We start from the raw sequence: 17,796 nt of genomic DNA on the forward strand, positions 1-17,796 counted from the left end.
GCCTTGAGAGTCACCGAGGCCCTGAATCCCAGTAGGCCCCGAGATGGGGAACCGTGGCCATCCTGCCCCAGCCCAAGCCCAGCCCAGTCACCTCTGGGCATGGCTACGAGAAGCAGCATGGCTTAGTGGATATAGCGCAGGCCCGTGCGTCAGAAGGACCTGGGTTCTAATCCCAGCTCTACCACTGGTCTGCTGTGTGACCTTGAGTAAGTCACTTCACTTCTTTAGGCCTCAGTTCCTTCATCTGTAAAATCGGGATTAAGAGTGTCGGTCCCACGTGGGACAGGGTCTGTGTCCAAATTGATTAACTTGTATCTACCCTAGTGCTGAGGACAGTGCTTAACGGGTACCATTATTAGTATTATGAACTAGAGCTGCAGGGAAAGTAGCCAGGGAAAGTTTCTTGGGTCTAGTCAAGGATGGCTCCTGGAGTCCTCAGGATTGACCGTCTGGGCAGTACAGCCAGCAGTTGTGCATAGACAGGCAGATATGTCAGAGCAAGGATGGCCCAGGCTAATTGTGACATCAGAGCACTTTGGTGCAGGCTGATTGTAATGTAAGAGCTCTTTGACTTGGGCTGATCACCATGTTAGACCTCTCTGGTCTGGGCTGATCGTGACGTCAGAGCTCTCTGGCTTGGGCTGATATCCATGACATCAGAGTTCTCCGGTCCGGGCTGATCGTGACATCAGAGTTCGCTGGGGTCCTGGGCTAATTGTGACATCAGAGCTCTTTGGCCCAGGCTGATTGCAGTTCTCCGATTAATTTAGAGGCTGTGATTTCACAAGACATTCAAGCCTGGTTTTTGCCCTTATACATATGGACTTGGTTCTGGTCTGGAAAAGTATTCAGCAGTATTTTTTCTCTCTCTTCCAGGGTAGTTTGAGAGCCCAGGAGTAGTGCACTCTTGGGAATGCCTGAAGCCCAAGGTGTCTGCCTCCACTCTCTCCCGTGACATTTGTTCAGTTATCCCCTGAGCCTTGTTAACTTTCCTCTAACCTGCCGGATTGAAGATTGCTGCCCCATTCAGATTCTGCCAGGAGCAATTCACTCTCCAGAAAAAGACATTTTTCCCCCCACACAGGCCTAAGGCCAAGTGTTTCCATGGCAACAGTCAAGCTGATAATCCTTGTAATATTGAACAAAGCCATAAATTTGCCGGTCTCAGAGCAGGAGGCATGGCTTCTGCTAAGTCCTTTCCCAGACTGGACCTCACAATTGAGAAAGAACAACAGGGAAGAAAACTTCCCCAGATTGGAAGAAGCCCCATGCGAGGTAAAGCAGTGGCAGGAGAGTTCAGGATCCGTGTCATTCTGCGATGATTGAGCAGAGTCACCTACCTAGGACTCCCGTTTGCGGTTTTTGTTTGGTTTTTTTTGTTTGTTTTGTTTTTAATGGTATTTATTAAGAGCTTACTACGTGCCAGGCATGGGATTAAGCCCTGGGGCGGATACAGGCTAATCAGGTTGGACACAGTCCATAACCCACATGGGACTCACAGTATCGATTTCCATTTTACAGATAAGGTGGCTGAGGCCCAAAGAAGTTAAGTGACTTGCCCAAGGTCACACAGTAGACAAGTGGCAGAGCCACTTCCAGGCCCGTGCTCTATCCACTAGGGCCACCCTCTTTCTCAGTCATGGACATCACAGTGTACTTGGGAACTTCACGACTCTGAGATCTTCCTTTTGTGTGTCTTAATTTTTTTTAATGGCATTTATTAAGCTCTTACTATGTGCAAAGCACTGTTCTAAGTGCTGATTTGGGGAGCCTAAAGCTGCCTTCTTGTTGGAGTTTGAGCCCAGATGGAGTAGATTGATTTACTAAGTTTTAAAGTCTCCTGCGGACCAGTGCCAGCACGCCATGGGCCCTTGAGGTCCAGACCAAGCAGGGCACCTCCTAAGCAATGAGAAGGTCCACTTGCCCTGCTGCCGTTGGCTTCCCCTTGGACCACACAACCCAGCCCCCGGGTCCTCCAGCCCTGACGCGATGCTCACAGCCATGCAGCTCTGCTGGGCTGGTCAGCAGGAAAGATCATTAGCTGTTGACAGAGTCATCCTGTCGGGGGGAGGGCATGCTTGGGGGGAGGGCATGCTTAGCTGCAGGGGTCACCCTGGCCCCTGCCAGGCCCTACCATGCCTTCTTGAACCTCTAGACTGTACGCTTATTGTGGGCTGGGAATGTATCTAACAACGCTGTTGTACTCTCCCAAGAGCTTAGTACAGTTCTCTATACAGAGTAAGTGCTCAGTAAATACCAGTGTTTGATTGACTGGGGCCCTGGACGGCAGAGACGAGGCAGAGTCACCATTCTCTGACACCTTGTGGGATGCTTAGCACATCTTTCCTCCAGTTTCTGCTGTCCAGCTCTCCCCCTTGGCGGAGGGGAGAATCTGGCTCATTTAACTTTGGCCTGAGACCTGATTTTGAGGTCACAGGGTTCAAGGAAATACAGCAGAACTGGTCAGAAAGACATTCAAGGGGGACAAGAAATGAATGGCGCAGGAGTTAAATGTTGGGCAAAGAAGGGTTGCCAAGTCCCAAGACTTGGCCAATCTGGGGAACCTGGGTAGGGTGCCGAAACGACATCAGTATTCTCCAAAATGTTCTCATAACCAAGTTCAACCATTCCTTCAACTATGACTTATCCAGTTATCCACAAGGATTTCTACGGTCCCACCGGCTGCTTGCCTGCCTTCTTTCCAAGCACCTCCGACATTGCAGCAGTGGTGTGTGTTAAGCACCTGTTATGTGCCTGGCACTGTACTAAACACTGAGAGAGCTGCAAGATAAGAGGGAGGGAGAGCAGGTATTGAATCCCCATTTTGCAGATGGGGAAACTGAGGTACTGAGCTGTGAAGTGACTCACCCAGGGTCACACAGCAGACAAGTGGCAGAGTGGGACGACTTGCCTATCTCCCAGGCCTGGGCTCTTTCTACTAGGCCATGATCATTGTGAATTCTTCCCCTTGCAGAAGATATGTCCCCAAGTCAGCCAAGATTGCCCTTGCATTGAAAGAGTGGGAATGGCAGCCGCTAGAGTTTTCCTGACAGTAAAGGTCTGGGTGACCAAGCTATTACTGTAGATACAGTTTCAATCTGGATTACAGCCTGGGAGCAGGCTCTTTGGTCTTGACTCTACTGGGGTCTTCATTCCGGGGCCCATTAAGGCTAATGGGTGTGAAGAGAAGCTGTGAGACATGCAGCTGAAATATTCTGTTGAAACGTACATCAATGGTAAAAATAAACTCTAACCAGCTTGGGATGCGTGACTCTATGCCCACTCTCTATCTCTGCAGGGTTTTGAATGGGTCTTCGTCAGAAATCATTTTCCACCCCCATCCAAGTGAAATTTGGGAATAATTCTGGAACCCTCGACTCCTGAACCCTTAAACTCTTCGATAACGATCTGTCTATCACGGCGACAGTTGGGGCTACTTCAGTTCTCAATTTGGGGGGAGCGGTTCCCTATTGGCGTGTGGGTGGGGGGAGGTCTGCTTTTGATGGGAAGCTCCCAGAGGGCAGGGACTGAGTTCATTTTCTTGCCCATCCACACCGCCTACAGGTGGGGGGTTCAGTAAGTCCTCCTCGGCAGTGTTGATGATGAAGAAACCATGATTTTCACCCTCTAACCTTCCCAGAAGTTTCCCTCGACAGGAAATGATGCTCATTAGCAGAATAAAGGGAAGCATATAGTCAGTTATCTCCAAGTGTCTACAGACCAGCTGAGGTGGTTCTTGCCAGGTGGGAAGGTTGGGGCTGGGGGTGAGGGGGCTTGCTGCTTCGGTTTCCTCCGGAACTGACATATTCTGAAGAAAGCCAACTCTTTCACATCAAATAGCGATCTCGCTCACAAGAAACCCCAGAGAGCAGGGTACCAGCTGTCATCAGATTTTCTCTCTCAAATCAGCTCACCCCCCTTCTGTCCCCCAGTAGCATTGGCCTTTGTTGTGTCTGCGACTTCAAGCTGCGCCTCAGTTTTTAGGTTTTCCTGGCATTGACAGAAATCCCATTTCTAATCTGTTGAAATCAATTCCACCAAAGAAACAGGATAGATCTAAGGCTTCTCTCGCCCAGCACTGAAGCCTTGTTGTCAGTGGGAAGGCTATACCCTCAGCTTTCAGATCTCAAAATAAAAGATATTTCTTCCCCCCTAAATGCTCATTTATTAGGGGTGTCACAGCCCCTCCGAATCCGCAGATAGTCTCCAGCTGTTCAGTGAGGGTCTGTGCTGGTTTACATTTCATTAGGAGCATGTACAAGACTTAGGTGAGGTTTTATCGTTATTGAGATTGATTAAGCTGTTACCCTCTTCCCCACAGACTCTCAAACAAAGGTCCCTCCTCCCCCAGTCTCCACCTTACTGGGGCTCCTCTCTGGGCCCTTGGCCTCACTCTGAGATAGAAGTGTCAGCCTGGCCTCCAATCCTTTCCCTTGGGTTCTGCTGGTTCGTCCAGGCTCTCGGTCCCTCAGAGCAGCGCCGCCTCTGAGGGGCATCTGGTTACATTAAGTCTCCTTGAGGGGAAAGAAAGCAGGCCTAAGGAGTGTCCCCCTCAAGCCACAAACTCATTTGATTTAATTTTCCATTTTATTGCTATTTTCTCCATTTTTCCTCACACTGGAGTTGAGATCATAAATTGGAGTCTATCAGGAAAGCTTTCAGGCTCACAAATCATTTGACATTTGCTCCCACGTCCTTGCTGCAACACACAGTGGACATGGGAGATGCTTTGTGGTTTTGTTTCTTTGCAGACAATGAAGGCTGGGCATTGCTTTCTTTGAGGTCTGGTTCTTGGCCAACGTGTTTCCTTGGTTTGTTACTGCTGTTGTTGTTTTGTCGTTTTCAAGTTGAAAAATGAAAATCAAGTCCTGCAGGGGACTTGATGGGGAAGAGAGGCCATTTTCCAGCTTCCTGCTGCCACTTGGGCGACTGAGAGAGAGTTTAGAAAACAGCAACGCAGTCACGAGCTCCATAGCGGTGGCTCTGCCATGTACAGCGTCACAGGTTTTGAGTTGGACAAGGTGGTTGGGAGAAACCGTTGAGAGTTGCTTGGCGTGGCCCACAAAACAGGAAGGGACACCAGGCAGGGCAGAGGCTACCCCCTTGAATCCCCAAGGTGCTCAGCCTTCCCACCTGGGACCCTCTCTCTTCTCCTTCCTCCCCTATCATCATCATCAATTGTATTTATTGAGTGCTTACTATGTGCAGAGCACTGTACTAAGCGCTTGGGAAGTACAAATTGGCAACACATAGAGACAGTCCCTACCCAACATTGTCAGCTCTTTCTTCCAGGGCTTCCCTGAGGGAGGGTGGGAACGGCGAGGCAGTCAGAGCGGTGACTTGTGTGTCCCCCAGTCCTGGGCTGGAGGGCCTGAGCTGATTTGCAAGGCTGTGTTGAAGTGTCATTGGTGACCCACCTCCAGCCCTCGCCCAAGAGTGGTCCACTGCACCTCCACCTCCTATAACTTTCCGGGGTCCCCTCGGGTGTAGTGGGGTCTCAGTGGTCCGGCTGTGGTCATTGGGCCATACGTAGAGATGCAGCAGGCCTAATGAATCATTCCGCCAGAGAGGTGGAGTCTGGGGCAAAGGGAAGGGGGAAAGCATACTCTCCCCAAACACGGTTTGTGGGGCTTGGCTCCCGGTGGACCCCAAAAGCAGGTCAGTGTTCAAAACTTTCTTATTCTCATCACCGTCCAGGAATATTGAGGCTGCCCCTCCTTCCCTATTGCATGTCATGAGATCTGGGCTCTGAGTAACCTGTAAAGTTTCTTGGCCTCCAGTCCAAAAATGGCAGGCACCTCCGAAATCCTCTTCCCAATAGATTGCTCCGGGAGGTCCCTGGACTGCTGCCCAGCCCCGGAGGTGGGTGACTGAGTCGCTGAGACTCCAGAGAGGCCCCACTCTTGGACATGGAGTTAAGCACACTGTGAGCAGGGAACAAGTTTGCCAACTCCGTTGTATTGGTCTTTCCCAGCCGCTTAGTTTAGTGCTTTGCACATAGAAAGTGCTCAATAAATACCACTGATGATGGTGATGATGGAGTTCAGACTCCAGAAGAAACATGAGTGAGAAATGTTTGGTGTTTGTATTTTGGGGTGGCTGGCTTTGTACTGAGAGAGGGCAGGAGTTCCCATGAGACACCCCAGATTCCCCTTCCCTTCTGGGGAAGTGAGATATTCGGGCAGATGGTTCCACATTCACGTGTGACCAATGAGAGTAGGTATTTTATCCCCATTTAAAGTTGTGCCCCTCTAAGGCACAGAGCGGTTAAGTGACTTGCCCATGGTCGCATAGGACTTGAGTGGCAAAGCTGAACCTAGAACCCAGGTCTTCCGCCTCCCACATCCATGGTCTTTTCTTGCTCTACTGCCTCTCTTTTTGACTCTGTCTCCAAGTAGCTTCTTCTTGTCTCTCTGGCATTTGTGAGCCCCAAGTGGGACAGGAACTATGCCTGATGGGATTATTTTGTATCTACCCTAGTGTTTGGTATAGTGCTTGGCACATAGTAATTGCTTAACAAAAAGCACCATTGTTATTATTATTTTGTGGTGTTGAGGGGAATGAAGCAAAATTGCACATGGGGCTTCTTGGGTCTGGAGAGGGCAAGGGTGCCCGCCCACCCCCTCCCAACCTCAAGTGCAGGTAGAGGCCAGGAACAGGGGTCCAGGTATGGCCGCATGGGAGCCATCCTCCAGCTGCAGCACAGTACTCGTGAGGTAAAAGCCCCTTGTCTTCAGGGCCGACGGCTTCACTTTGCCCACTGAGAAGAGATGATAAAACTTGAACGCCTTTCACAGGAGACCTCAGTAATTCTTTCCAGCCCCAGGAGCAGAACGGTGGGCCAGGGATAGGCCACCGTCAACCACCACTGTCTCCAGACCAACTGGCACAGCCACAGCTGAGCTGTATGAACCTAATGAGCTCCCCCCCACACCCTCAGCCCTTGGGAGGGCCCCCACCTGTTTCACAGAAGCAGCTGGAAACCTAAAATAATTGGTGCGCTGACTGCAGAGTGGGTAAAGCCCTGGGCTGCCAGCAGCAAAGGGGAGCCAGGACAGGCCTCTCAGCAGAAAGGCAAAGTGAGGGTTTTTTAAGTAAGTGTATGAAATGAAAATTTATCATTTGTTCCCCGGCTCTCTCGGTCTCAACCCACCTGTGAGCCCAGTGGTGGGGAGAGGGCAGAATGTCGGTCTCCTTTGAAAGGGAAAAGTTTCGCAGCCACTTTCCTCTTTTCCCATCTGGACACAGCAGCTGAGTGTGGAAGGCGGGGGGTGGGGGCCAGCCACCATGGTTGGGGGTATCCACTCCTCATTTTAAGTGGGGGACGGGGGAAGTGGGGGGACACCAGGATGGCGGGGATCCATATGGACCAATATACAGTTGATGATAAAATTGAAATTGAGTATTCATCGTCCATGTGAATGCTGCAGAGGTCTTCATCACCCTCAAAACCCATAATACCACAATACGATTAATACCTGGTTCTTCCTTCTGCTTAGACTGGGAGCCCCATGTCGGGCAGGGGCTGTGTCCAACATGATGATTTTTGTATCTACCCCAGCGCTTAGAACAGTGCTTGATACATAGAAAGTACCTAAAAAGCACAGTAATAATAATAATAGATGCTTGACAACTGTATTAATAATGATAATAATAATACTAATAAATTGTTTGGTAAATTCTCAAGATATTAGTCCCCTGACAAGAGAGCTGCTTTTCCCATCACTCTGTGTTTTGTTTTGTTTTTTTGTTGCTGTTTCTTATGGTATTTAAGTGCTTACTATATGCCCGGCACTGTACTAAGCACTGAGGTAGATACAAGCTAATCAGGTTGAACACAGCCCATGTCCCACATGGGGCTCATAGTCTTAATCCTCATTTTACAGATGAAGCAACTGAGGCACAGAGAAGTGAGGCGACTTGCCCAAGGTCATACAGCAGAGACAGGATTAGAACCCAGCTCTTTTTGACTTCCAGGCCTGTGCTCTATCCCCTAAACCATGCTGTTTCCCACCCAATACCTAAGCTCTCTGCTACTCCTCCCTGTGCCCTTGTGACCCTGCTGGGGTGGTGAGGCACTGTGGAGGAGGCACAGGCATTGACAGAAGGAGATTGGCAGGGATCCACTAACTCTGTTGTACTCCACCAAGCGCTTAGTACAGTGCTCCACTGGAGGAAGCACTCGACGAATAGTCTTGATCGATTGACTTTGGTGACCAGTGCCAAGACACTAACTCTTCTGTGCATTGTGGTCTCTCCCAGTGGTCTCCAGTGACAGTGAAAGTGACTCGGAATTGAGCTCGTCCAGTCTGGATGATAAGCATTCCTCCCAAGGAAACAAGGACTCCAAGAGTGATACTCCCCACGGGGAATCGGGTAAGAAGGGGAATGGGGAGCCGGGACAGCGGGCAGGGACTCCTGAGGACCAGATTCTTCAGCATCTTCTCCTCCCCGTCATCCCTCCCTTCCGATCAGACTGACAGAGACCACCAAATCCCAACCTGGCTGATGCTCGCTCCCAACTGGGTAGCCAGTGGTGCTGGATTTGAGTCTGGGGACAGAGTTTAGAGTGCTTCTGGAGGGGGCGCCTACTTAAATCCCCTCACACGTTCCAAAAGCTTCCCCCTCGAGCCCCAACCTGTCCTGGACATCCTGCCAAGGGGCCAAAGGACCCACGTTAGGAGGGGGCGTCACCAGTCTTGGCATTCCGTGCCACCGCCCGTAAAGCCTCTCTCTGGAAGAGTCCGTTTAGGTCCCCTCTTTTGAAAGGGAATCCAGAATCCATTGCAGCCACGGCAACTGTGGCGGCCGGGAAAAGGAGGAGGTAGTGGTGGGCCAGCCTCTTCCTCCTCTGTGGTGGGAGCCAACATTGTGGCTAATCTAACCGCCGCCCACGGAGTTTCCTAGATGGTTTCTGGTGCAACCCCTGTGAGGGGTTTCCAGCCGTCCGAGAAACCTCCAGGGTGCAGCCTGTCCTGGCATCAGATCCGCCTCCACTGCACAAGTAGTGGCAGCCGGGATGAGGGCGGAGGCTGTGTGAGTGCCCGCTGCCCGCCCCCCCCACCAAAGGCAGGCAGTGCTGTGTGTAAATGTGTGAGTCTGTCGCCCTCTGAAGGCCCCTCTCCCTTCCACCTCAAGCTCCAAAAACACGGTCCCCTGATGCTGGGGACCAGGAGAACAGTCTTCCCGGGCAGCGGCGGGGGCCTAGATGGGCAGGGCAGTGGGTGAAGCCAGATGGGTCTTGGGTGTTTTGGCAGCTCTGAACGTCAAGGCCCCAAGGGTGGCAGGAAGCAGAGCGTCGAGCACCGCCTACTCCGAGAGCCGGACCGGCCGGGTGGGCCCCGAGCCCGGGGGAGGCCACGGCACAGAAGATGGTGGGACTGGGGACCCACAGGGGGACTCCTCAGACAGGGATGGCGGCAGGAAGGCTCCCGGTGAGTATCGCCGAATGCTTCCCTTCCCTCTCCCTCCTCACTCTGTTCCCTCCACCCTGTCACCGTTGGCCAGTCCTTCGGTCCCCTCCTTCCCTCTCTTGGGCTGGGGAGAGAAACCATCCCAGGTGGGCAGATGGACAGGTCCAAACCCTACTCTTCACATCGCCCCATCGGAACCACCACTGGTTTCTAAGCTCCGCCTCCTCCCTTGATGATGATGATGATGATGATGGTATTTGTTAAGCACTTACTATATGCCAAGCACTGTTCTAAGCGTTGGGGTTGACGCAGGGTTATCATTTTGTCCTTAGTGTTTCCTCCCCGTAGAGGGTGTTGCTTGTCATCAAGCCAGACTGGCTGTAATTGTCCTCACCCACTTTTAGGGATAGGGAGTTCTTCCAGCTAGAGAGGCAGGCAGACAAGGCAGCTTGCCCCGACAAGCGTGTGCCCAGGGAGCAGGGGGCACTAACCAGAAAGAATCCACTTGACCTCTCAAGGTCAGCAGAGAGGAGAGGACCGGCTCCGGACCGGGACAGTGGGCCAGGGGTTGGTTCGGGGAGGAGGCCACGAAGCCGGTCATTGGACGGATGGAGCTGTCTGCAGCTGGACTCATTGTCCCCATTCTTGGCTGGGAATGCCACACACTCTGGGAATTCTGTTCACGCAAGCAGACGCGGACTTGGAAGAATCTCCAGTCTTCCACAAGCCTCACCTGCTCCCCTTAGTTCTGGACCTGGATTTCTTCCCTCAGCAATAGGTATTGAGCATCTTCTATGTGTGGGCCACCGTACTAAGTGCTCGGGAGCATACAGTAGAGTTATAAGCACAGTCCCTGCCCTCAAGGAGCTTACAATCTAGCAGAGGACACAGACCCTAAAATAAATGACAGAGAGGAAGCATTAGAGAATGGAAACATGGATATAATGGGAAGGTCCCAGTCAGGGGAGAGACAGGGATGTCCAGTGCTTCACTACCCACCGGGAAAGGTTGTAAACAAGACGTTTCATGACTGAATGACCACAAATGCTATGAATCAGGCCCCTCCACCCGTTGGCTTCTCTCCTGCTCCCTCCCCCACCCCATCCCTTGGAAGACTTAGAAGGGGGATGGGAATTAAATTTGTTTTCTTTATCGGAGTTAGAATCATGATAAAAATATTTACATATGTTCCACGTAGGGACCCTGAGTTTAATTACTGCACCGAGCATCTCAGAAGGCACAAGAACACAGCCCCAGGAAGAATAAATTACTTACCTGAGGGAAATTTAATAATGGGAGAGGCCCAGCGGAAACTTGCCATTTATCAAATTGAATTGTCTTCACAAAGCCACACTCGGGGTGCCCGCTCGAGGAAAGAGGGGGGCACGAAGCAGAGGGAGTTTGCGGTACTGATAGCAGGAAGGGACGGGGTTGGGGGGTGGGTTTAACAGCTGGCAAAGCGATAATTTTATCAGGGAATTCTTCGGCTCCTTTGGAGTCGGCCTTTGAGGTTGGGGAGGTGGGAAGGGAGGGGGCCCGAGCCTGGCAAACGAAAGTAGATTTCCTGTTAAGCCTCTTCCCCCCCCCCCACCCCCCTGCTTCCAGCTCACTCCAGGCGCAGCTCATGTCTCCTCCAGGTCCTTGTCATTTCTGCCCTAAGGCAGCAAGCCTTGTTGGCATGAACATGCAGAAGGGATCTGTCTTCTGCTGCTGGGAAAAAGGTCGGGTGGGGGGTGGCAGGAGGGGAGGGACGCGTCTGGGAGTCTGCGGGGTGAGAAGGAACCATCCAGTAACCCGGAGGGGAGGGGTAGCGGAACAGAAGCCCAGCTGGTGCCGCGTGGACACAAATCTGCAGATCCAAAGGTCGGGTTGGGCTCCTCGAACCTGAAACCCCGGTGTTGGGTGACTGGGCCACCTGTCTCCCTCCCTGACCCCAGGCTTGGCCTCACCTTCCTGCACACCAGAGGGGCCGGCCTGTTCCTCCGTCCTCGGAAGCACAGGGTGTCCAATTGGGTTATCCCTAAAGTCCTCGGCACCCCAACACCCCAATTTTCTGAAACCTGACATCCGGCTTGGGGACCATGTTCTGACAGGGCCTACTTTCTGTCAGTCAGTAACATTTGGACAGGAGACCCCTCCCCTCTCGGCAAAATGATGGTGCCCACATCTGAGGAACCTGAGGTTTGTAGCTATGCTGATTTCTGACCAGAGTATTAGTAGCAGATCCCCACATCGTTGCTCTTGGTGGGAGGGTGGTGTCCACTAGTTCCCTGGGGCCTCACCCTTTAGGTTCTTAATTAATAATGGTATGTGTTAAGTTCTTACTATGTGTCAAGCACTGGGGTAGATACAAGTTAATCAGGTTGGACGCAGTCCATGTCCCACATTGGACTCGTAGCCCAAGTAGGAGGGAGACAGGTATTGAATCCCCATTTTACGAATTAGGAAACTTGAGGCCCAGAGAAGTTAAGTGACGTGACCAAAGTCTCCCAGCAGACAGGTGGCAGAGCCAGGATTAGAGCCTAGTCCCTCTGACTTCAAGACCCATGTTCATTCAATCATTTATTCATTCATTCAGTCGTATTTATTGAGCGCTTACTGTGAGCAGAGCACTGTACTAAGCGCTTGGGAAGTACAAGATGGCAACGTATAGAGACAATCCCTACCCAACAGTGGGCTCACAGTCTAGAAGGGGGAGACAGAGAACAAAACAAAACATATTAACAAAATAAAACAAATAGAATAAATATGTACAAATAAATAATTAAATAGAGTAATAAATACATACAAGCATATATACATATATACAGGTGTTGTGGGGAGGGGAAGGAGGTAAGGCGGGGGAGATGGAGAGGGGGAGGAGGGGGAGAGAAAGGATGGGGCTCAGTCTGGGAAGGCCTCCTGGAGGAGGTGAGCTCTCAGTAGGGCCTTGAAGGGAGGAAGAGAATCAAATCAAATTTGATTTCCCTCAGGTATTTATTGAGCGCTTATTGTGTGCAGAGCACTGTACTAAGCCCACGTTCTGTCCACTCGGCCACACTGCTTCTCAATTTAGTCAGTATTTGCGGCATTGACCCTCAGCCAATTCAGAGCTGGGGCCTGGCCCACACAAGAAGGTTGTGGCCTGCCCATCCCTAGAGATTGCCTCCCCTCCCCTTTGTCATGAATGTTTTGGGTTTTCACCTGCCCAGAGACAGGGGGGCTGGACCAGATGAATTCTGGATCTCTTGTAGCTCTAGAGAAGAAAAGGTCCTTTTGATTTGGAAAAGAAGATACGCGTCATCTGCTTGGTACAGGAAGTAAACAGCTTTGAACATTTAGCATCGTATATTTCCCAAGACTTAATAATGATAATCACAGCTTCTGTTAAGTGCTTACTATGTGCCAAACACTGAATTAAGTGCTGGGGTAGATACAGAATAATCAAATCAGACACAGTCCCTGTCTCACAGTTTAGGGGCTCATAATATGGATGGGCCCCTCTCAGGATGACACCTGGGGAATTTCCAGTACTCTACCAGTTTTGGCTAAGGGAGGGAGAGTCAAGCAGAGGTATACCCATTCAGTTCCTAGTTTGGGCAGTGACTAGCGAGTGGAAGGCAGCCTGCTACAAAATAAAACTCACCTGGGCTGTGCAGCTGTGGTATGGGAGAGAATCGGGGGCAGAGGCTCAAATTTATTGCGCAGAAGAAGGCAGTGGTAAACCACTTCCATATTTTTACCAAAAAGGCTCTTTAGATATGCAACCAGAAAGATTGCAGATGGAGGTGGGGCGTTGTGGTAAAGATGTGTCCGTGAAGTCGCACTGGGTCGGAAATGACTCGACGGCATAAGACAAGACAGTGTGGATGGGAGGGAGATCAGGTATTGAATCCCTGTTCTGCAGTTGAGGAAACTGAGGCCCAGAGAAGTGAAGTCACTTGCCCAAGGTCACACAAAAGGCCAGTGGTGGGGCCAGGATTAGAACTTTGTTCTCCTGACTCCCAGGCCACCCGGCTTCTGGGCTGTTTCTCTCAGAACCGTAAAACTGTCGTGTCAAATGTCTCCCCATCGCCGTATGTCACAGTGGGCTTTTTGAAGGTTTGTATCAAAGCAACAACCCCTCATGGGCTGTGACAGGTCCATTCTGTCAGGGTGAGCTGGTTTCTGAAGTTTGATTCTGTGAGCAATTTCTCTGTGATAATGGCCAGCCTGATCTGATGTGACTTTCGTACACCGTGGAAAATAAACTCTATTAAGTGCCCAGCGGAGGTGCAGAAACAACTCAGGATACTGCAGGGGGTTGGAAACCTAGTCCCTGCCCTCGAGGGTTTTCCTTTCTAACAGAGGAGACCTGAAAATACAAACTACCACAAACAAAAGATACCCATGATAGAAGAGACATTTCAAGAAAATCTATAAAAGAATAAAAAGATGAAAGTGTTTAAGCATGTAACTTTCTGATCTGTTAAGGGGTTACTGGGGTGATTCAAAAGAGAAGAGGGAGCTGATCTATTCAGGAAAGGAGGGAGCTGGAGACGGTCCTTGCTTAAGTCAGTGTACGCTAGACTCTCAAGGAGCCAGGGAAGCATCACGGCCTAGTGGAAACAGTACAAGCCTAGGAGTCGGGAAACCTGGCTTCTAATCCCAAATCTGCCTCCTGCTCCTGTATAACCCAGGGCAAATCACTTCCCTTCTCTGGGCTTCATATTTCCCCCCTTTTTTTCCAGTGGTATTTGTTAAGTGCCTCCTTTGTGCCAGGCCCTGTTTTAAGTGCTGGGGTAGATACAAGATTAATCAGATGGACGCAGTCCGTATCCCACATTGGGCTCACACTCTTAAGCCCCATTTTACAAATGAGGTAATTGAGGCATAGAAAAATGAAGCAACTTGCCTAAGGCCCCACAGCAGACAAGTGGCAGAGCTGGGATTGGAACCCAGGTCCTTCTAACAACTCCCAGTCCCAAGCTCTATCCGCAAGACCATGATGCTTCTCATCTGTAAATTGGGGATTAAAATACCTGTTTTCCTTCCCCCCCTTTTAGACTGTGAGCACACTGCTGGGTAGGGACTGTCTCTATATGTTACCAACTTGTACTTCCCAAGCGCTTAGTACAGTGCTCTGCACACAGTAAGCGCTCAATAAATACGATTGATGATGATGATGTGGAACAAGGACCATGCCTGACCTGATCTTGTATCTCTCCCAGCACTCAGTACAATGAATGGCATATAGTAAGCCCTTAACAAATACCACATTATTATTATTATCTCTGTCTTCCCCTTCCTCTGTGAGAGCACAGCCTGAATCCTGCTTGCTTTCCCCAAATTGCCAGTCATGCCTGTTCCTCCCATCCCCCCAACTCCTCCATCCTTCTCCACCGCTCCTTCACCTTCTCTTACTCACTTGCTCTCTCCCCCCCGCCCCCTTTAAATGGGGCTTGGATGCTGACACAGCTCAAGATAATAAGACTCTTCTCTATAATTATTCTTTTTTTTTATACCGGCTTTAGAATATTTGTTGGGGGGTGGGGGGGGCAGAAAATATAAAAATGGATTAAATGAACCCCTTTGTCAGTTTCTTATTCTCTTTCTCTTTTTCTTCCCTTTTTGTCTTTTTAAGGCAAGAGACGCCCACAGACAGGTCCACGTTACTGATGGAAGCCCAAAACCCGCCTTAGCCCGGCAAACAGTCTGGCTGTTGAGTGTTCACCTGAACACAATTTTGAGAGTCCCGGACTGGAGCTTTTGCGCTCTGGGCACTGAGCCAGAGTTATTGGCCTGACTGTGTGTCATCAGAAACCGGGGACCAAGACCTCGCCCCTCAACTCCAAGATAAATAGGTTGGATCTGAAAGAGGACAACTCCCGGAAGAATGTTCTTTGCCTGTTCCCATTCCAACCTCCCTCAAAGATTTCTCTGGATCAATGAATTTGTGGTATTCGAGCACTTACTGTGTGCAGAGCACTGTACTAAGTGCTTGGATCAGGGGGCCCTTGTCACTGAGGGTGATGAGGTGTTTTGAAGTTGAAGCTTCAAGGCAGGACATCTAAGCTTGTGGTTGGGGTAAACTGAGGATTGGCCAATTCTCTGGCTTGTCTGAGTGAGGTTTTCTCCAGCCAGGCCATCCCCCAGCCTTCAGGGTTAACCTCAGCTACTCCCCAGCAGTCTCTCTTGTCCTGAGATTCAGACCATCCTTCGACTTTCTCTTCCAAGTGTCCCCTAGGCCTGGTGGAGGTGACCCTTCTCAGAACCACTCAGGTGGGACTGAACTGTCTACGTGGGTGATGTCTGTGAGTGGGCATTGACAAGACCCCAGGTTACAGGCTTTTCTCTTCTGTGAGGGGAAAAAAAAATCAAAGCACTGACTTCCCTAGAGCCTCCCCAAAGCTTGGGGAAAGCAGCAGGAACCTCACCAAAGAAACTCTAGGGAAACTAAATGAGGTTTCGATGCAGAATTTGCCAAGCCTTCTCATAGCAATTTCAACCTGTTCCTCAGCAAACTCAGTTGAGCAAAGCAGACCGCTCCTGCTGCTGCCAGCACTGCACGTGGCCTTGTGTTTGCAGGCTTGTTCTTTGTTCTCTCTACCTGACTTATTATCTCCTTTACTTTGTAGAGTCCCAGAGTAGTCACTCTTCCTCAGGGGGGATGGGAGGGGAGAGTCAGAACAAGTCCGTATGCACTATAAAATCACCTCTGTGTCCTGAACAGCAAACCTACATTTTTATCCCCTGGCTAGCTAATCTTTTCTCACTCCCCAGTTGAGGTGCTTTGTTTGGTTCCCGAAGTACTTCATTTTTCTTTGGGGCATTTCACCTGTCTTACATGCGTGTAAATACTTAATTCCCAATTGCCAGCCAATGGTTTTGGAAAAGTGTTTGCTAGAAATGGGCATTTCATCGTTGATTGTGTTAAAGTGTCAATATTCACATTGGTCTTCGTGTTTGGTTACCATCGGCCTGCTACTTCCGTAGACTGAAAATCCTCTGTCTTATCGAGAAAGGAGCAGCCCCCAGGCTGGGAGGACTTGCTGTTTCAAAAGGGTGTGAGGTGTGCAATAGTGAAAAGCAGTGTGGCCTAGTGGAAAGAGCTCGGGCCCGGGAGTCAGAGGACCTGTCTTCTAATCCCGGCTCTGCCACCTGTCTGCTGGGTGACCTTGGGCAAGTCACTTCACTTCTCTGCGACTGTTTTCTCATCTGCAAAATGAGGATTCAATACCTGTTCTTCCTGTTACCTAGACTCTGAGCCCCATGTGGGACCTTGTATCTTCCCCCTGCACTTAGTACAGTGCTTGACACACAGCAAACCCTTGACAAGTACCACAGTAACTATTATTAACAGTAAAGACTGGAATCTGCACCCGGCCACCAGCGTTTCTAAAACTGACATCCAGATATGCCTTGTGGGGCTTCTGGATCCCCCATTCCTGATTGCCTAATCATAATGATAGTGGTATTTGCTACCACTAATCAATTAATTACCATTAATCAATCAGTGATATCTATTGAGCATGTTACTGTGTGCAGAGCACTGTCCTGATTGGGAGAGTACAAATCAGTAGAGTTAGTAGACACATTCCCTGCCCAGAAGGAGCTTATATTCTAGAAGGGGCGATGGACATGAAAATAATGTATGGATATGTGGCCTCAGGGCTTTGGGGCTAAGGGTGGGGTGAATATCAAGTGATTTAAGGGTACAGATCCAAACGTATAGGCGACGCAATAAGGAGAGTAGGGGAAACGACGGCTTAATCGGGGAAGGCCTTTTTTTAGTTGGGGAAGGCTACTTTTGTGCCGGACAATGGTGCAGGTAAAGGTAATCAGATCGGACACGGTCCCTGCCCCACCCAGGGCTCATGATTCATGTGGCAGGGTCATCGAGTATTGTCTCCCCATTTTCCGGATGAGGAAACCCAGACAGAGAGTGGGTAAGAGGTTTGGCCAAGGACAGGCCGCTCCCCATTTTACAGCTGAGAAATTGAGGCACACAGAGGTTAATTGACTTGCTCAGGGTTCCGCAGACCAGTGTCAGAGCTGGGATCAGAACCAGAGTCTCCTGACTGTCAGATACTTTTCCTCTAAGCCAACGCTGCTGGAGCCTTATGAGCACAGTCAGATGGGTCCTGGAGGCATCACCCTTTTCTGGTTTGTTTGTTTTTTATTTAATTTAGGTTTTTTTAATGGTTTGTGTTAACTGAGTACTATGTGTCAAACACTTTTCTAAGCCCTGGGGTAGTTACAAGTTAATTAGGTTGGACACATTCTCTGTCCACCATGGGGTTCACAGTCTGCTGAAAAGAGAGGAGCCTGCTGGACCTTCCCCCACATCCTTCAGAAGATCAGGAATCAGGATTCCCTGAGCAAATGAGTCCTTTCAGAACATGCTGAAAGGTATCGGTATTTC

At 50.2% G+C, this 17,796-nt stretch overlaps 1 protein-coding gene across 2 annotated transcripts in view; it reads left to right on the top strand.

Annotated features, from left to right (window-relative positions):
* RPH3AL (rabphilin 3A like (without C2 domains)) overlaps positions 1–16,322 on the top strand; it is a 105,691-nt gene extending 89,369 nt beyond the window's left edge. For both annotated transcript variants that reach the window (XM_038759290.1, XM_038759289.1), the window contains exons 7-9: positions 8,263–8,376; positions 9,258–9,434; positions 15,016–16,322. In XM_038759290.1, the coding sequence (XP_038615218.1) occupies positions 8,263–8,376; positions 9,258–9,434; positions 15,016–15,050 (326 nt within the window). In that variant the 3' untranslated portion in view covers positions 15,051–16,322. The remainder of the gene's footprint in view (positions 1–8,262; positions 8,377–9,257; positions 9,435–15,015) is intronic.
* Positions 16,323–17,796: the final 1,474 nt, after the last annotated feature.

Source organism: Tachyglossus aculeatus, chromosome 17, assembly GCF_015852505.1.
Source record: "Tachyglossus aculeatus isolate mTacAcu1 chromosome 17, mTacAcu1.pri, whole genome shotgun sequence".
NCBI lineage: Eukaryota > Metazoa > Chordata > Mammalia > Monotremata > Tachyglossidae > Tachyglossus > Tachyglossus aculeatus.